Below are 20788 nucleotides of genomic sequence, written 5' to 3' on the forward strand. Positions count from 1 at the left end.
CGGGGATAGATTTCAATTATCGATATATGTTAAGTAATTTGATGAATCTGTTACCAAATTTTGCACTATGAACCCCGACCTTTATTCTTGGTTTTAGTAGACTGTTTAATAGTTCCCGTGGGGAAATATTGAATACAAGCTTTTGGGTCTTTGAGTGTCGAGTTGCATACTACCTTAGCGTTACCAAATATTACAATTATGCTCATTCAGAAATTATTGCGTATGTAACTTTCTACTTTGGTGAAATTGTGCATTTTGTATTATCTTGAATGTATGAATGACTGTATGTATAAAGGATTGTGTGAAATATTTATTATACTTTCTCAACATATTTGTCAAACATATTTGTCAAACATATTTGTCAGTTCGTAACTAATCTCACATCGTATATGTCACAGACAGCTGACGCGCTAATCACCCCCACGCCACTGCGCCTCTTCAGATCTTCGCAAACGACCGAGGCTTGAACACTGCTAACGTCTGCAACTTTTTTCATGACGACAGGGAGAAGGAAAACACGAACTTCTACCAAACGATGCGTGCGTTCAATCGTTTAGCTGTCTTGAGCCTATTTACCTTCGGCTACATCTGGTGGCAGTTCCCCCTGAAAAATCATGGCGGGCAACTGAGGAAGCCCAACATCATCTTCATCCTCGCAGACGATCTAGGTAAGTGGATTAAGTAATGCGGCAACATACATAGCATATCCGAACATGCTAACCTATTCACTGTTATTTCATTTATCCAGACGAAAATAGAGAAAAGTTTATTCGGAAATGATGGGGCACGTGCACCGTGGGGCAATTAAAGGGTACCCGACTCACTATCGTAGGATGGTGACTCCGAGACCCTGTAAGTCCAGAACAACGGACACACTGTCAGAGGATGGTGAGTTCGAGACTCTAGCACGGTGTTCTGCCCATGAGCAAGGCACTTTACTCCTCATTGCTCCATTGGGTAGTGGGTTATGGGTATCTGTCCTGTAATTGGGTTCGCCTGTCGGATGAGTAATAAAATCAAATAAATAAATAAAATGTTCAAACGATCACAATTCAAGTTTCCATAATATTTTGATCGGAGTTTATAGTGATCGATGTTACATAGTGCAAACATCGTCAAAATACATACAATACAGATATCCAGTCAGTGCACCTACACTGGAGGTAAGCGTACGGTCAACTAGTCTGTGATGAAAAAACTATTGCTACTATGGCGTGCATGGTATGAATACGAGGCATCGCGTGTTTCCAACAAATCTTGAAACGATTTCATGTACATTCACGCGAGACAAGACAAAAGACGTGCAGTGGATCGCAACTTCGCAAAAATTTGTATCTGTCAGAATTACCATGCATCACTTTTCAGTGCAGTTTACGAATTGATTCCTAGTCAAAATGCAACCTGGAACGCTTCAAATCGGGTCGCTTCAGTGTTTTATGACATCCGTAAGAAATAGGAGGAATTGAAATTTCAAGGTTGATGTTGCTTAGTTGGTCACAACTATGAATAACTCGACACATCGACTGGCGATTCCGAGCTATTGTTATTTTTATTAATGCACCATACACGCATACGCCTGCATCGTGATATGATATACTGTACTGTACTTGTGTACTTATACTAATTGGTTCCGCAACGCTTTGTTAAGAGCATGTGGTGTTGCATAGCCATTTTGTTAACCTGACACGATGTGACCCTCTTACAAGGATAACATTTCCACACTTCTTTGTATCCGCTCTACTGCCCCTTGTGTAGGTCTGCTGTCAATTATATCTTTAAACACTTCAAGACAAAATTAGGCATTTCGATGCAAAAAATACTCAAACTGCAACAGCTGCGGACAGTTTTATCCCCCTTCTCTCTATGTTAACCCGTTTCAGTCTTTCCAGGGGTAAACAAGTTCATATAATAATAATTCTTTGTATCGTATGTCTGACAGTTCGACGTAAAAGGTTTATTATACCTATTTGTACAAAGGATCGTGTACCGGGATTCTATCCCCGCTAAAATCAGAGCAACTAGGCGAATCAAAAGTATAGTAAGTATTGAAGTATGATATATTAGGATATTTGTAAAATGTCTATACTTTTTATTTTAATCATACTGGCAACTATTCAATCTGCCCGCAAACACAGCCTGATGCGCAGTGTTGCTTTCATCTTTTATTCATCATAAAAATCATTTCCAACATTGAAATTCTTATGTTATGCTGAAAGGGGTTCTCAATTTAGCATACTGGAATGTTCCTGCAACACACCAACACACAACAGCTGCCACTAAAGGACCACTAGTGCTAGATTAAGTTACCAGACAGGAATCATTACCTTATGAAAAGTTGTTCAACCAGTATGGTTATGACTTGGGTCTGTGGGCGTTCATTTGTAATTACTATTTAGATGTATGTTTTCCGTAACCTTCAAACACTAATCTGCAATTAGTCTGCTGCACCAGGCCTTACATTGCTTAGTATTACAATATCGGCAAAAATCAGTATGTTATTAAAACATACATTCAAGCTTCACCGTCAGGTCTTTCCACTACATTTAACGGCTATCAGTACACAACGCCTGCGAGATTTTAGTTGTTTTCAAATTCCTGGCCACTGAAAGTGTTGGCGACGGTGTGGGGAAAATCGATCCCACATTCTCAGAAATCGTCCCACACTCTGTAGTATATATTACACGAGCTCTGATTGGATGATAAACAGTCTTTTGTTCCACGTGCAAAATATTATCCAATGGCACGATGACTAGTAACACACGGGCACAGTACATGTGGCAGACGACAGCGTTGTCACGATTTTGGATAATGTTGTACGTCGTTGGTGACAGACTTACAAAAGACGGCCGAATTTTTCAATAAGGGAGCATTCGTTTTTTACAGGGAGGGGGGCGGTGGGAAATCGGGGGGTTGACTTTTACAAAACCGTTTTTAGGGGGTCAAATTTTACAATCAATGATTGTAAGGGAAGTCCAATTTTACAAAGGTTTGTATGGAGTTCTGGAAAAAATTTGACTTTGGAATTTCACCGAAATGTTACTTGTGTAACCGATGTTTCGAGATGGCAGAATGATAACAAAGCTCAACCAAATTTATTTCTCTAGCAGGGCCAACTAGTCCAATACTAGCGTTAACCTCTCTAGAGCAGCAACAGAGCATGTAGCCCTGTGTACAGGTCTGTGTGTTCCCGGCGTTATACGGCCTCCACCACAGCCCTGCAACGGTCTATGGAGATAACTAGGGTCTCTGCAGCGAGATTCAAAATGGCGATCTCCATGGGTAAACAACTTGTCGAGTACGTTATGTTTCAGAAAACGAGCGGTTTTGGACGTTAGGAGAAGTTAATCGCATCTTTTCTGGGGTCGGTTAGGAGGTAAAGGTAGGCAGGGAAAGGATTTTGCCCCGATAGAGCAGAATTTCGGCCAAAAAGACCGTTTTTTCATTGCGGTCCAGATCCGGGCCGCAGAGACCTCAGTTATTTTCATAGACTGATGCAGGGCTGTGGTGGAGGCCGTATAACTCCGGGAACACACAGACCTGTACGCAGGGCTACAGAGCATGGGGCATGAAATGAGGAACTACCACACAGTCATATAATGTAACAAACAACTTCCGTGTATTACTATATTGTGTCAAATTATCGGCGTCTACATACAAAATAGTAAAACCGTACTTCAAAACTACAAATATTACTCCATGGTAACAATAACCGTACTGATCGACCTCCCGACGGCAGGAGTCGAACACACTTTCAGTACAAAAACTCTCTTTAAACCATGACTGTACAAAAATAGATATCCGTGATCCAAACCCTTTCTAAATGCAAAACAATTTCTATGAAAAACTTAATGTTACTGCAGAGGTACCTCAGACTTGACCACGCGGCTCGGAAACACAAATAGTTCACACGCGACTTTAACTATTGTTCGACGATGAGCGCGATTGTAAGTCCGGTGTAATGTCCGCACATGAAAGTCGGCGACAACACACGCGATCCACTGCTAAGCAGCGTCCAGTTCAGCTACCATGGGCGCAGCCAGCTTGGATCTTTGTTTACTTCCGGTCGGCTCTTTGGGGACACTCGTACTTCTGCCGAACTCATCTGAAGTCTTCCTCTGAATTCAGACTCCGCGCATCGACAAAAGTTCAGTGGAACAATCACAAATAATGTTCTCATGACAATCTCAGACATCTGACTGAACTCATAAACTGAATAAAGTTCGCAGTTAACACACAATTTGCTGCAGAAAGATCAGCTTTCAACTTGTGGTGATACTATCATCTCTGCGTGCAGTGCGTATCGCACATATATACGGCACGGCTTTCACTTGTGAGCAATGGCGTAGGGTTTAAATAAACAATCCGATCCGCATAAAGTTCGATCTCTGCCACTCACCGGTTTCTTTACATATCTGCTGACTTGAGTAAAACTCAAAATACTGAAATATCTGTCTTAAAAACCACACGCTGACACTCAAACCTTCAACTTAGTGCAGCATGCAACGTAAAACACTCTCTGGAAAGTTCCCGTCCTGGAATCCCTAGGTAAACGGTGATAACACACAAGAACTCTCAGGCAAAATAGAAAATACACAGTTCCTCCATACATAATATTTGAGTAGTCTACGAGAAGCTATGAATAATTTCTTCTTAAATACAAAACTAGCTAAATCTGTGTATTTATAGACTCTTGATTATTGATATGTACTTGATCAGACTAGGGTAGTTACACCTGTGTAGTAAATAACCCGCCTCTGCACCGTAATTTGATTTTGGAATTTTACCGAAATGTTGATTCACTATCTTGTCAATGAGGAAACAATGAATAATTTTTTCCAATACAAAACTAGTTAAGTCTGTGTATTTATGTAATCTTGATTATTGATATTAGTGTACTTGATCAGACTAGTACGATTACAAGTTCACGTGTGTGCAAAAAATTTGACTTTGGAATTTCACCAAAAATGTTGATTCTCTATACCTTTTGGTATGTGAGGAAACTTTGAATATTTGTTTTTACAATACAAAACTAGCTATTAAAATCTCTGCTTTGACAGTTTGATGTAAATGTACGTGACGAGAATATCATATTTGAAAAAGCAGATCTGAAAAAACCGATATGATTAGAATTTCATCCAGTGATTATTTGTAAAGTTAAAAAAGGATTCTTTGAAAGTTCAAAGGTCAAATGGGAAATTATAAGTCAATTAAGATATTATTGATACAGACTGTGACATCTGGGGAGGGTCACTGTTTTTTGTGCATGAAAATTGGGGTAGGTAACTCTTTTTTGCAAACACTTTTGAAGGGCCTAATTTTTCAGCCCAGGGCCATAGGGTGCGAAGGGTTAATGAATCAAATCTGATGATTTTTTTGGGGGGGTCACATTTTACAATTGATGAATTTGGGGGGGTCGAATTTTAGAAATCTGATATGGAGCGGGTCGCTTTTTAAATTTATTTGTCGCCCAAATTCCACCGACCCCCCCCCCCCTTAAAAAACATATGCTCCCTAACTGGTGGACATAAGCACTTGCATACCCATTTTTCCGTTTTACATCTCGTCTGTATTAAAACTTTATGTATCGGCAGTGGAACTCGTCACAGAGTTCGCGTTTGTGACATCGGTGGAATGCTAGATGGCCACGAAGTAGGATAGTCGTTGATACACTTTGTCATTCACTGTTTCCAGTGTGAATTTAACGCATTTTGTGGTCATGTGCGAAAAAGAATCTCACACACAAGGACCACGGATCAGATTTCTCACACTCGTTAGGGATATTTTGTCTCACACTCGTCTGCAACTCATGCGAGACCAAATATCCCTAATTCGTGTTAGAAATCTGATCCCAGGTTCTTGGCGTGTAAGATTCTACTATTATCTATGTCTGATTGTGATAAAGTAATATATATTTATAGTGATAGAAGTTATACAGAATTATATCATTGTGTCATATTTGTTAATGCTTTGTTCTGATTGGACAAGGGTTCACGTCGTCTATGGTAAAATTCGTTATACCAGACTGAGCGCTAAATGGCCACTTAGCTATTATGAAATGTTACGTTTATAAGGTGTTGCTGGAACAATCGGCAGCAGAACTAATTGAATAGTTAATGACATTATTATAATGAAAGGAACAGTATCAACGTGAAGCAATTGCTTTAAAAATGCCTTAGTATAAAATTAACCTTGCGCCTTACTTATTAATTTTGTTGTTTACGCACTCTCATAGCCGAGCACGCTTGAAGCGTATCCCTCTTGTCACCAATAGTTGGTCTCCGTCGCGGCACTTGCGTTCGACGACGGCTCATCACATTTTACTGTGCTTTTTACCATTTCATAATCTACAGAGAAAACAACATTCAAATCATAATTCAATCATAATAGCAATAAGTCCTTTGACAGGCTGGATGTGGGTGTAACTCGCCCAATGTAGCTCTAGACTGGCGATTAGTACCATATGTCGCGCATTATGCCAAAATCTCCGGAATACCAGCTGCAGCGGGATTTATTGCTTAAGCATAAATCAACCGATACTCACTGTTCCCAAATATTTTCAATATCAAATGTTTGCAAGCCAACAAATACATATTGCGCAGCGAATGTTAATCTTGAAAAATTGGATTTTTGAATCCCTTGCAACGAGGCTTTGTCCTTTGCTTTAAATCATAGGGTTTTTAAGAACGAGGTTTAAGTAATAACCATCACAACAGCCAGGCAGTGGATGATGTTCACATTCACATCGTCACTCTGCACAGTGACCGAAGCAAAAAGAGTGCTTGACTATCATCTTACGTAAAACAGCGAAATATTTCTTTGTATGCACACAATTTTTAAAGGAGTTGTTGACCTTACAATATCTAGGTGTTTTATTTGCCCCTTGCTTGTGCTTATACGAATACATAATCAAAGTAAATGAAAGAAAACTCACCATATCGTCCCTTGTACATGTCGATGCAATGCGTGTTCAGACATGTGAAAAATTACCGACAGGAATTGTCCTGTCCGTCCGACTCTTTATGTATTCATAGAAATTAGCAAAGTATGATATTAGCCATGACGTAGGACTATCAAGTGCGGTTTTCCTCCATTGCCGGGGAGAAGAAGTTCATGGATGTGCTTACTGATCCTTATCGATTAGGATTAGCTGATGACCAGTCTGGTTCCAAGTCCATTACGCTTGTTTGTTACCAGTGCTGTTACCTGAACAGACAGTGAATTTGCAGGGTTTTTTTGTCTCGTATCTGGACAGTTCTATTTATACATTCATCATTCAACGTTCAATATATCAGATTGATACTCCTTCAAATGGAGCCATATTGCCGTTGGGCAGAGCATCATGGGAAATGTGACATTCCACTCCGAAAATTAATGACAATTGCCCTAGCGTAACTATCATTGGCTGGATACATAAATGATGATGAATTATTTTGTTTTAAACTTGCTGAAATCGTTAGGTTATAAATTGGCCAACGACGGCCAAATTTTTCATAGTAGAAAACATACAACGATTTGTTCTGAACTTTAAAAGACACAACAAAGCTAATTTGATCATACGTAGAAAAGGTTTCCTTAAACATTACCTGCTCATTTGATCCTCAATACTTTTAAAAGAAGACGAATTACATAACCTTTTTGAAAACGTTTGTCAATTGATTCGGGCGAGAGGGAAGCCACCTCAGCAGGGCAAATTCCCGCAAATTAATGACCTCTTTTTTTTCCTTTTTTGCGTATACTTAAACGTGGATGTTTAACACGTCGCCCCTGTATATTATTCTTTGACGTAATTTGAATGATGCTAATTACCAACAATAACCACTTAAACCAGAGATTAAGTCTTCCGATAAACAAGCATGTCCGATCACGTTTATTTATTCTCGTCGCTTTTTAATTTCAGGTTGGGCAGACGTTGGTTACAACAATCCTTATCTCATCACGCCAACGATCGACAAACTCGCCAGAGAGGGCGTCATTCTAAATCAATCGTATGTGTCGCAATCTTGCAGTCCGTGAGTGTAGCTTCAGTTCATTATAAAGATCAACGCAATCCTTTAAAAGAGTTCATTACCCTGTATGTAAATATCTATAACCATAATAGTTTACAAAAAGGTGTTGCATGATATGTAGTTTAGTGTTAGCCAAAGTAAAACGTAGGGAAACCCATGGTCTAACATTATTTTATCCTAATTTTTATCCATAACATTTATGGCTTTGGAATGTAATTTTTTTTAATGGAAAAACGCTTTTTTTTACCACGATTGTAATGTAGTTTACAGAGACTTTATTATTGTAATACAGTTTGTTCAGTGTGAACAGTGTCAATTCGACAAGCCAAAGAATGTGCTTATTTGCCTTTTCTTCTTGGCTTCAGGAGAGTGCACGGCTATACTTCCAAAAGTCAAAGTTGCTAAATCAACGCAGTATCCTTTGAATCCGTCTTGCATAGGATCTGACTGCATCGAGGTCTTATTGAAGAAAATGGCCGCACTTTTTCACTTGTTTACTCTCTGTCATTTTGTTACTCGGATAAATTATTTATCGCAATGCATGGGGCAGGTGAAACCGATTGTGCAAGTTGATATAATATCTAGAATGATCTGAAAATTAAAATCAATACAGACCTATTAGCGGCGAATCCAATCAGCGACTTATTAGGGGCTTCTAGTGCTCATTTATTACATGCTGACTGTGTTATGTGTCATTTCAGATCTAGGGCGGCGTTCATGACTGGATACTATTCATATCGTCTTGGTTTTCAGGTAAGAACAGTGTGAATTAGCTATCAATTGATTTGTAACCGGTTAAAATGCGAAAAAATACGAGTTGTCGCTGAATAGAATTGCAGTGATATGCATGTTTCGACAACGACACTTAATTTTTGGAAGTCCACCGGAGGTCTCAATTTAACTACCTATTTTCTGTGTATCTATTTATGAACAGGTATCTCTGTTTGTATCCATTTATCAGTGTTCCATTCTCAATTCCGTCTATCTATCTATCTATCTATCTATCTATCTATCTATCTATCTATCTATCTATCTATCTATCTATCTATCTATCTATCTATCTATCTATCTATCTATCTATCTATCTATCTATCTGTCTGTCTGTCTGTCTGTCTGTCTGTCTGTTCTGTCTGTCTGTCTGTCTGTCTGTCTGTCTGTCTATCTATCTATCTATCTATCTATCTATCTATCTATCTATCTATCCATCACTTCATCCACTATCTCTTTTTTCTAGTGTCCGTCCGTCTGTCAATCAATCCATCCATTCATCCGTGGCCATTGTTGAAATTTTCACCAATTCACGGCCGTTGAAAGAAGGCAATTGCATTAAAGTACAAAACGAAGGGTGTTACTCTATCGGTGTGCTTATGCTTAGCACAAAATCCATTTGTCAAAGTGCTTTGCGCATAATGTGTACGATATTATACCTGATCTCTTGATAACAGTTTATTCAAAAAGAAGAGAAATCTATTTTCATTCACGAGAGAAAGTTTGTTTTTAAAATCTAGTGTCATACAAACTTCAAAAAATCGATTTATCTTTTTCAGACCGGAGGAATAAGGAACAAACTGCCTCATGGGCTCCCATTAAATCTAACCGCTCTGCCAAGAAAACTCCATCAACTCGGCTATTCAACATACATGGTCGGAAAGTTAGTTCAAGTTCATCTTGACAATTGACATGTTTTTTGTATTGATAAGCATGTATATACCGTGGAGGTAGACACGAGGTAGATAGGTATGTACTTAGCTCGCTAGCTAGGTTTGTTTGTTGGCTGTAAAGATTTTAATGAAGAAGATGTACCTATGTGTAAGTCGGTAAATACACACGTTTATGCACGTGGGTCTAGATATGAATGTATTGGGTAGTCAGGCAGGGGCAAATAAATATCCCGCAAGATAGCTAGCTCGCTGGATTTAAAGGTTGGTGTTAGTTGGTGTTGCAGAAAGGATCTGCTTTGGTAAATAGCTTGGTGTCTGAGTTCAGTAAAGTGTCCGCAGGTTTTCTTGTCCATGTTTTACTACATATCCAGATGGCATTTAGGATATTGCAAGAGGCATACACTCCTACCAGGCGTGGATTTGACAAGTTTTATGGATACTACTTGGCAGGACAAGACTACTACACTCACTCGTTTTGTAAGCATACAGTTTAATTTCAGAATTCGTAATTTGTTCCGCTTTCTAGCTTTGCCGATGTTTAGTGATAAATCATCCACCGATGGGAGTACGGCAGCATTATGACAAATTTAAAGGACCGAAAGCTGTATCTTTTTCGCATTATTTTTTGTGATTTACTCCAAACTAAACAAGTTCATTGGAATGTACTCATTGAGAGTTGTTCATACAGGTTGAATAAGCTGTCCACTGGGACTAAATGTGCAATTTTGAGCAAGATAAATAATAAATGCTTGCCCAAACATAAAGTGGCACCCTCATGCAAATAAGGCAAAACAAACAGTACGCAGTGCAAGTATGCATTGAATCTTCACAGAAACAACAGAGTAGTCCAGTAAAATGCATAGTGCTGAATGTTTTCCACTGGGACATCATATGCTTTGTAATATTACAATATTTTAAAGATGGCGGGAAATCAAAAACGGTTCAAATTTAAATTTAGTTGTCCAATTGTTCAATGGTAAAAGACTATATCCTTTAAGTCTGTAGAATTAAAGAGAACCAGACAAAAAAGAAAGCCTTTTTCAGGTCGACAAAGAGTTACAGATGCAGGGGTTTAACGACATACACGAGAGTCACAGAGAGGTTGTACATATGCGTGAACTAATCAAAAACCGATCAAAAACGTTACTGGGTCGTCGATTGTTTGTATATCTTTAAACGCATGACCACATTGACAGCAAGAGTTTTAAAGGATTGAAATCTGCAACACAGTTCATTTTACCATAATAAATTACTCACTTAAATTCACTGCTTAAGTATTTTACTGTGCAAACCTGATTCGTGTTCAGTGACACTTGGACTTATATCAAGTGTAATCATGGTATAACACGAATTAAGCATTATTTCTTTCATCTTTCACATGAGATTATGGCCGTAATCTCGCCCTCAGCACGCTACTATAACGTGATTGTTGTTATCTAATAATGACTGGGAAACACCACGTTCAACCTTACCAAGACTGTAGTACACGTACACTCTCGGTTTTGACAGAACGTCAGAGAAATAATGTGAAGCAAATAGCGCCTACGGAAAAGAATCTTAATTATATTTATGCAAAAGAAAAAAGTCCAGATTTCTCGTGTGTTTAGCCAATGTCTATCTGCCAGCTACATCCTTAATAAGGCACCTTATTTTATTATTATAATTAGATGATGGCCTAGACCTTCACGACAACTTCGACCCAGATTGGAGTCAAAACGGGACGTATTCGTCGGTGAGTGTTCTGAATCAGGACGGAGGTCACGCTTATGTTAATGAGTCATTGAAATCAAGCCATGGTATTTGTTGGCAATTTTCTTGTAAGCCAATTTTGTAATTGGTAGAGAAAAATGTTTGCAATAGCTATCCTGCGAGTACCTTGACATACAGACTACCAATTGAGTTTATACCTGAAAACAGTTTTTCTCTCCTTAATAAAGAAAGGGTAATAATGTCAATATCCTGCACAATAGCCTAACATGCATGGAGGTCATAAGAACCTAGCATTACATTTTGAATTATCTTAACCGAGAATAGATGTAACTCAGTGTGCCTTTAACTCTTTGAGCGCCAAAGTCAATTTTTCTTTCCTTTACAAAGTGTTCCCAAGTCAAATTTTATCACATTTTTGCCAAAATTTTGGTAAGAAACTGTAGCCCATAAAAAGTGATGTCCATTTGGACCGAAATTATCAAAAACCCAGAAAAATTCATTAAAATTAGTATAATGCTGCACTAAGGGGAAAAATTTCAGCACTCAAAGGGTTAATATATTTATGCACCCTATACCTTGATTATTGTTCCTTTCCACAAATCTAGTATTTTTACTGATTTTACTCTCATTTTCAGAGAGCCATATTTATTATACCCTTTTATATAGGGCGGCTGGAGTCGCTGTTTAACCATTCCCTCTCTCTGAGAAGGTATAATAGCATACAATCCTTTCATTTTACAGTACCTATTCAGTGACAAAGCTGTTGATATGATACACTCCCATGACAAAGCGAAGCCGTTTTCATGTACCTTGCTTTCCAAAGTGTCCACGCTCCAATGGAGGTATTTAACAATGATTGCTAATATGTACTTTCAATAACAGTCGGTTGTGTCTCACTACAACGTGTGTGCATATAATCTTGGCCGTTAGCCAGATAAATAGAAAGTTACATGGACAAACAAGTTGAACACTTCATAAATAGCACTTCACAGATAGATAGAATCGCTGGAAAACTACAAAACTACAAGAGACAACTTGCGGTGTACTGCGCAGGCAAATACATACATACATACATACATACATACTACATACATACATACATACATACATACATACATACATACATAATACATACATACATACATACATACATACATACATACATACATACATACATACATACATACATACATACATACATACATACATACATACATACATACATACATACATACATACGTTAAGATAGGTAGGCAAGTAGGCAGTTATATAGTTTATCGATTGATATGAAGATAGAGAGCATGCGTGCAGAAAATACAGAAACAAAAGCGTGTTGTTTTGACACCTTCATTACAGGTTCCACGAAAGTATTTTGACATGTATCCGGAAGTGAAAGGTGAAAAACGGCGGACACTACTTGGTAAGCCATTGCGTCACTACGTTTGATATTAATGAAAGCACTAATCATGTTCCTGTCACTGGAAAGCATACCAGTAACAATCATATGCGTCAATATTCATCGCCGGTAGCCAAAGTCCACCGTTTATAAAGCTTTGAATTAGCCCGAAGTTCAGCACACGATACAAAGACAAGTTATCCAGCAATAATTAAAACAAACCAGGGATGGAAATGAAATGTCATACAATCAGCGATTAAATAATGACTTTGATTTGCCTTTTGTTCGTATTAGACACGACAAAAATGGTGAATTTATGAGTGGCATACACCTGCTTTAAGCGGCGTGTCTGACAGTGGTGTTCTGAAATTAAGGTAGAGAGTAGGAACACATAGTGATAATAAATTTTAATCACTACTGTGTACAAGATATAATGAGAAAGATTCATGTATCGTTTTAGAGACATAATCTAAAATTTGACTTGAATCAAAAAAGTTACAACAACTCAGCCTTACAATTCATTTCCTGGTGTGTATTCCCCGGAGGCAGTACGTTTAAAGCAATAGCAAAATTAAATTTATGTCAAAGTCAAATTTGACGATTCTACATGTATAAAGTTTAATTGCTGAATTTAGATTGTTTATGCGCATGTCTGTTACAGTTTTTTCAGTATGACTACCAACACAAGCCACTGCACAGTGGTTAGTCAAACTAACTTCAGAATCATAAAATATCATTTCCAAGAGAAACTAACTCAAACGTCATAACGTTGATACGCACGTTTCAGTGTTTGATGTCGAAATCAATCTATTCTTGGTTCATAAGGTATGGTAACTGCCTTGGATGACGGTATCGCAAAGGTTGTACACGCTCTGAAGACAAACGGATTGTGGGAAAACACTCTACTAATATCTCATCAGACGTGAGTCTTACAATAAAAACAAAGTATCATTACGGGCAGAGTCATCTACAACGAAAAAGCCCAAACTTTATAGAAAATATATGCACAATTATATGTCCCCTTGCATACTTATTAAACACACCGTTGTTACAGACAGTTCTACAGTACGTAAAAAGAAGGACCAGATATGAACTGAAAGTGCTTAAGTTTTTCAGTATTTATTGCATTTGTCTTTGAATTTAAACTTTTGTAACATGTTTGCAACTTCATTGAAAGTGTTATGATCAACCTAATGACAAACAGATTAATGACAACACAGATTAATTCCAAGGGTCACTAAGAAAGAAATATGTAATTAGCTTACATAAAATAGTAAATTCTTTCACTGCTGTGATAGTATCACCACTCCATATAGGAAGTGTAATATTGCATTTTGTCAAGTCCTTCAAGTTATATATGCTAAATTGTGAAAACGCATTACATATACTAAGTATAAATTAGCTGACATGTAAATGCAACATATCTTTCGCATATACAACATAATCGTCTCATCAATATATATAGCAAGTTTTTTATACTTTTTAGAGTCCTTCTAGTCTTAAATCCCTAATTGGGAAAGTTCGTTCAATACACAAATTAGTAATTAGCTAAAATACCAATGCTAAATGGTTTCAATAATGTATTATCCTGGTATCTTCTATGTACATAGCATATCTTTTCAATTTTGATTAAGCCAATCCAAATATATATCTCCAATTAGGAAAGTTCGGTGAATATTAAATTAGGAATTAGATGTTAAAAAAATCTAAACCGACTTTTTATCATTACAGTTTCTTCAATATACAGAGCAATTTTTGTTAAATTTGATCAAGTCAATCCATGTGTATATCCCTAATTATCAAAGTTCATTAATGATGCACATAATTAATTGGCTGAAGTGAAATGCTTGATGACTTTCAGTGATGTTGTATCATAATATCTATCATGTACATAAAAAAAATTTCAACTTAGGTCAAGTCAATCCAGATATATTACCCTAATTATATGAGTGCATTTAATATGTAAATTAGGAATTGGATGAAGTAAAAAAGCATAATGACTTTCAGTCATTTTAAATTATAGTATTTTCAATATACATATTTTGTCTATTTTGATGAAGTCAAATCAGAGATATTTCTGTAATTAGGAAGTTCATCAAATATGCAAATATTAGCACTCATCTTTATGTTTTTCATAGGGGTAAATCCTCGTGTGTTGAACATTTGAAGCAAATCTAATTCAATTCTTTGCAGCAGTTCACTTTTTATGCCTGTAAATTTTCTAAAAATCAGTATTTATGCAAATAAGCATGAAACAGGCAGACCACACTAACCAAATCTAATCACTTCTTCCATAAGCACATCGTACCTGTATACTAAATCTGACTTAAATCTGTTCAGGCGTTCTTGAGATCTCGCGCCAACAGACTGACAGGCAGATAGACAGACCGACAGACCATCACACAGACACACAGAGACGGACATCGCTGCGACACAACCTCACGTGTGTGAAAACATGAGCTAATACGGCAACTCACGTATGAAGATCAAGAATACGCTGACGTATTGAACTTCGGAGAGTGCACTATTGCCAACAGCAGTTATAATCCTTGCTGATACAGTTGATGTCAGACTTTCGTTCGCGGCCATTTGAAATGTTATTTTAATTGCCTACATCTTTTCCGTTTTGTCGTCTTCGTCTGCACAGAATGGAGCCCCGCTGCTAAGTAAACACGAGGGAAGTAACTGGCCACTCCTCGGCATGAAACAACAATTATTTGAGGGAGGCACACGAGCCGTCGGCTTCATCCATGGCAATATGTTGGCGAAAACTGGATATACGTATAACGGGTGTGTAAGTGATATGTTAGTGGTTATACATATGAAATTGCATCTCTAAAGGTATAATGTGTCTCCTGGACAGATATTCTGACTCTCAAACTCCGTCACTGCTTTTCTGATTCACCACTTGAGGGGGCTCATTCCAAAGGCCATCTTGTTTTTCGATAATCGAAAAATTTATTTTTCTGCTTAGACTTAACACATGGTAGGAGACCACTTTGAATTTCAAATATCGATAAATCTTGGATGATTAATTTCTTTACTACCAAAAATAGCACAGTGACCCTCTAATTGTTTTCTTGATTTTGAAAAAGAACGTTTGAAATATTCTTAAAAGGAAAGTTTGAGCAAAAGTTTAAGTCTTTCTGTTTGAAGGAACATACTACCTTACGGTAGAATGCGCCTTGGCGACAGATAATTAGACTCTCAAATTTCTACAATTCTTTTCTGATCTACATTTGTGGGGGTTAATTTAAAGCTCTTGGAGAAAGAAAAAAGATAAACTTTCACCGAATTATTTTTCTCGAAAATTCAAAATTTATTTTGACCCAAAAGAGTTAGCGCAGGAATGTCAGCCATTTTAAATTTCAAATAACGCAAAATGTCGGGTAATTTGTTTGCTACTTCCAAACTTTGCACGATGCCCACCCCAATTTATTGTCGATTTGGTAAGAGAATAGATGGAAATTTCATTCAGGAAAGTTTGAGCAAAAGTTTAAGTCTTTAACTTTCGAGGTGCATACTTCCTCAAATGGTATGTTGGCTTGCAATCAATAATGTACCAGTGGCTAATAAATCCTACACTAAAAACCCAGAATGATTCTGCGGAATCTTTCACTGTTAGAATCATCTCCTTGGTCAATTGTAGAATTATTTTTAATTTGCGTGTAACATTTCACTTTCCTGTACGCGATAACTTCGAAAAGACTCACCTCGATTTATGCTTAACACGTGAATCGATATTTAGGGTACTAAGTTTATCTTTAAAAAGACGCATATTTGTCAAAAGATATCAATGAGTAAACAACTTCAAAGGGGCTTTATTCCAGTTGCCGTACCAATTCAAGAACCTGATTAAATCATATAGTCACAAAAATTGTAACCCATCTTCTGTTTTCTTGTTCAAGGATGATGCACATCGTTGACTGGTACCCGACTCTCGTTAGCATTGCAGGTGGACACGTTCAAGGTTTAGGATTACACTATTTTGCATTTCAATACAAGCACGCTTGCGTACTATTGTCTGTAACAATGCAAGAAATGGAAATGCATCAAAACCCCACTGACGAATCTAAGGGATGTACGAATACTTGCATAGTTTTAAGTGATCAGATCATGTTTAGAACATTTTCCTGTGCAGTAGTCATTGATAAGGATACTTCCATCTCTTTTTGCACTTCAAAGTGATACTGTGTATTCACCGAATGCAAAATTGAAATCCCAGATGTTATTCAGTGTATTCAACAAAGATGAAAAGTTGATATCCCAGATGTTGGGACGACTGAGTATATAGCTTTCCTCTCCAGTGCATTTTTAAGAACAATAGCATAACCAATATACATTTGGTTAGCGATCAAAGATTATTATCCACACTATCAACAAAATTACGATCCTCCTTATATCATGTGTCTGTTGTCTTCTAAGCACAAAGAATGGAAGAAGAATATGTACGTAAAATGAGTCATTTACAATGTATTATATTCAGATCCTGAAATAGATGGCATAAATTTATGGGACGCATTGTCTACAAACTCCCCATCACCAAGAAATGAAATGGTATACAACATCATACCAGAATGGGAACTAGCAGCGATAAGGTATATGGACTCCAGTTTCGTATATGAAGCATTATTTTTTGGTTCTGAATCACTGGAATTTTAGAGTTGTCATGGTTTGCCATTACATACAAAAGTTAAGGTCAGTCCTCAGTATCCCAGGATTTGATGTGTTCATTTCTACTATCAATTATTGCCAGGCCCTTGTGAGATAATCAACAGTAAATATTCGTATGTTCCGGTTCGTACGAATTTGCCCTGTCGACGTTTTGGTCTCATTTTTCGACGATTTCCCGATTTGTAAGTGTCTATAGAAATATGGCGCACTTCAAACTTTAAATTTGGTAAACCCCCTTACAGTCTCAGTGAGACACGGCTTCAGTTTGTATAACTTCACGTCCGTTTGGGATTTTTGGAAGAGACGTCGAGTGTTCGTTTGTTACAAAGGTTTGTGTTGCCACATTATAGCCTTTATTACTGTTTTTGTAACTTTCCTTCAGGGTTGGGAACTTCAAACTGCTTCGCGGCAAGAACCATCATGACGGTAAGTTCTTAACCCTTTGAGCGCCAAAATAAATTTTTGTCACCTTTATAAAATGTACCCCAGTCATATTTTTTTCAGAATTTTGCCAAAATGGTGATGAAAAACTGTAGCCAAAAAACATTACAGAAAAAATCGTAAAAATTGTAAAATGTTGCACTAAAATTTTAGAGGGAAAATTACAGCACTCAAAGGGTTAATGAGTTTGTTTACCTGAAAAAGGCATAAAAACCCTGACATGTATGGACCTTCTGATTGATCGTCATTAAGCTAAATCTTCGGTTCTTTACTTAAGAACGAAATGTGGTACACAAACTCGTAGAGCTGCCACCATTCTCGTAGCTCACACCTGTACATTCGCTGACGTAGACGTCGTTATCATGTGTTTCTTTGCGCATGTGCTGCTTATTTCTTGTCTGCGCTGTACGTATCGAATATCCGATTCAGTCACAACGACGTTCCTTCGGCTTTCCCCAGGATGGCATCATTGTTTACTGTTCCTATCGAATCCTTTTGCCGGGACTAAATTAGACTTTGAACGACTGTCAGCAACTTCATACCTCTGTTACCAACCACACGCACACATTCCAGAAGGCCGGCCGACTCCTGATCTGGTCTAGTTTGGGCATACGACTCCGTCTAGTCCATGCTGCACGCTCTTTTGTTACCAAAGAACATACTATAGGTGATTCATCCCCTTCTGTCTCCGGCAGATGCAACTCAGAGTGTGAGTTAGCTCCCATCTAAAACAAACAGTGGAGACGTTAGTGGTATATGAGCAAAGCGATACTTCTCAATAATGGCTAAAATGACCTTCAAAACCATGGTCTCGCCACTGTTCAGTGTTCTGCAAAACGTACGTTAAATATTCTGATCAAGGTAAATTAGTAATTTCAAATGGCGGTAAAAGTGTGGAATTTACAGAACGATTGAACGTAAAACAGAAAAGGTTTGAAATCAACAAACATGGACCGCATTCATCTTTTAAAATTAATTAAATGATTCAAATTGGATATAAATTGTTGAAAACGATCTGATTACTGGAACGACATTAAATAATTGTGTTTAAGAAGGACAACTTTTGGTCCGACTCGCACATCTGACAAGAATTATGAATGAGGTTGCCATTTTCCTGCGTTGCGAAAAAACAGAAAGGAAGCCGGACAGAGTCACATGCCTAAGCAAATGGACTCTTCCTACCGCCGACAAAACCAGAGTGCTCAAACTGCGAAAATTCTATTACAAAGAAAAAAGAGGGGTGACTAAACTGCCTACGAGTCGTCTACGCATGAGCCAAAAGCGGGAAAATCTAAGCACGTCCCGATCGTATGTAACTGATTGGCAACATGTTTTATGGCACACGTGGACAAGGGTGGGGCAAACAGTAGGGAGGGAGTTACAGCCAGCATCGCACTTGGCTTAGATGGTTTGTAAGGAATTTTAAAAGCTAAAACTCTCCTTCGAGGGACCAAAATATTGTGTATTATGTATGTTTTCAGCCTAACTGTTAGAAATTAAACCTCTCTCTCTCTCTCTCTCTCTCTCTCTCTCTCTCTCTCTCTCTCTCTCTCTCTCTCTCTCTCTCTCTCTCTCTCTCTCTCTCTCTCTCTCTCTCTCTCTCAGCGTGCTGGATCCCACCGGAAGAAGCAAAAGGAAAGTGGGGAAGTCCCTTTTGTTTTGAGCAAAAGAAGGATGCTGTGTATTTGTTCAATTTAAAAGGTGCTGTACACTTTCCATATCTCTCATTAACCTTTAGAATAGGGCATTTAAACTCAAATGATGATATCTGTATTCATTATATTTATGATCAGTCATTTCCAAATTCAAAATAACTTGCCTGATGTGCGTTGACTTTTATAATACTCAAAGCGATACGGTATCGCTTTTAAAAAAGTTATAATGTTGATGCAAGAACAACTGCTGTACCTTTACTCAATTCAAAGAACAATAACCTTACATAGGATTATGTTTTTCAAAAAAAAAAAATAATAGAAATATTTACAGAATATTTGCAAATATTCACAGAATGTGTCTTTTATACGTGCTGTGGATATTATATTATTAACTATAATTTTAAATTCTTTCCCATCTGTAGATGACCCCTGTGAACGTACTAACTTGGCAGAAATGATGCCAAACAAGGTGAACCAATTAACGAGAAGGTTGGAAGAAAAGTCTGTAAAAGCAGTACCAGCAATTGATAAAAATGACGTGTCTCTTAATCTTTACCGAGCAACTTTGGGGAGTGTGGTCCCCTGGATGGTGTTGATAAGCTTAGTTTTTTTCTTAACTTGATTCTTTAGCACATCTGTACATTTATATAAGGTCAAAACAAGGTTAAAGATTGCGATAATAATAAATATTTGCAGACATCGATCAAAACTAAGATTGCCCAGTTTTATCTGTTTATGTTGATTGTGACTTTTGAAATTAGTAGTGCAACCGTTACGATCAATTAAATGTGTCTTTTCCTGCAATATCCTTGGCACAATTCGTGGTGTAAAGCATATCATCAATGATAATTCCGAGGATTAAGGATAGCAACTCTGTCCTTTCCTTGCGGGGAAATTCATGATAAATTTAGATATGAAGTACGAGGCAGGCAAGAAGAATGCAAATATTTTAATAAAATATTGACATTGTATTTGGTACAAATACGGGTCCTTGTGCATACTTACATATTCATTATTTACTGTAGTTTTTCGGAGAGGGGTCTTATTGCTGAAGACTCGTAACTTGCTGTGGAGATTCCACCGGGACAGACTTAAGTACTCAGTGTAATGCACAAACAGAAAGTTATCGTATTGAAAGCAAAGACATATCTATGAAAATCTGCCATTGATCACAAACGTTATAAACATTTGGCCGTTGTCCTATGCGTCATGTCATTAGGATAGCCGATACTTTTGTTTACTATC

General features: G+C 37.6%; 2 protein-coding genes and 1 long non-coding RNA gene across 3 annotated transcripts; all 3 read left to right on the plus strand.

Moving 5' to 3' along the window:
- Positions 1-456: 456 nt before the first annotated feature.
- LOC139126910 (arylsulfatase J-like) lies at positions 457-9993 on the plus strand. Its single transcript, XM_070692832.1, has 4 exons — positions 457-668; positions 7898-8009; positions 8708-8759; positions 9554-9993. The coding sequence occupies exons 1-4, from the start codon at positions 536-538 to the stop codon at positions 9683-9685; spliced, it is 429 nt and encodes a 142-aa protein (XP_070548933.1). The 5' UTR covers positions 457-535; the 3' UTR covers positions 9686-9993.
- Positions 9994-10045: 52 nt separating this feature from the next.
- Positions 10046-13710, plus strand: LOC139126921 (uncharacterized). The gene is made up of 5 exons (XR_011550869.1): positions 10046-10144; positions 11335-11399; positions 12119-12219; positions 12734-12797; positions 13599-13710. It is a non-coding gene; the product is annotated as an uncharacterized lncRNA (long non-coding RNA).
- Positions 13711-15214: 1504 nt separating this feature from the next.
- LOC139130125 (arylsulfatase I-like) lies at positions 15215-20389 on the plus strand. Its single transcript, XM_070695845.1, has 6 exons — positions 15215-15563; positions 16682-16743; positions 17260-17371; positions 17830-17873; positions 19494-19589; positions 19966-20389. The coding sequence occupies exons 1-6, from the start codon at positions 15475-15477 to the stop codon at positions 20163-20165; spliced, it is 603 nt and encodes a 200-aa protein (XP_070551946.1). The 5' UTR covers positions 15215-15474; the 3' UTR covers positions 20166-20389.
- Positions 20390-20788: the final 399 nt, after the last annotated feature.

This window comes from Ptychodera flava, chromosome 3 (assembly GCF_041260155.1).
Source record: "Ptychodera flava strain L36383 chromosome 3, AS_Pfla_20210202, whole genome shotgun sequence".
NCBI lineage: Eukaryota > Metazoa > Hemichordata > Enteropneusta > Ptychoderidae > Ptychodera > Ptychodera flava.

Coding starts and splice junctions, on each gene's coding strand:
- LOC139126910 (XM_070692832.1), top strand. CDS start 536: ATGCGTGCGTTCAATCGTTTAGCTGTCTTGAGCCTATTTACCTTCGGC. Junction 8,010..8,707: donor GTGTCGCAATCTTGCAGTCC/GTGAGTGTAGCT, acceptor GTGTCATTTCAG/ATCTAGGGCGGCGTTCATGA. Junction 8,760..9,553: donor CATATCGTCTTGGTTTTCAG/GTAAGAACAGTG, acceptor TATCTTTTTCAG/ACCGGAGGAATAAGGAACAA.
- LOC139130125 (XM_070695845.1), top strand. CDS start 15,475: ATGAAACAACAATTATTTGAGGGAGGCACACGAGCCGTCGGCTTCATC. Junction 15,564..16,681: donor ACTGGATATACGTATAACGG/GTGTGTAAGTGA, acceptor TTCTTGTTCAAG/GATGATGCACATCGTTGACT. Junction 17,372..17,829: donor TGGGAACTAGCAGCGATAAG/GTATATGGACTC, acceptor ACTTTCCTTCAG/GGTTGGGAACTTCAAACTGC.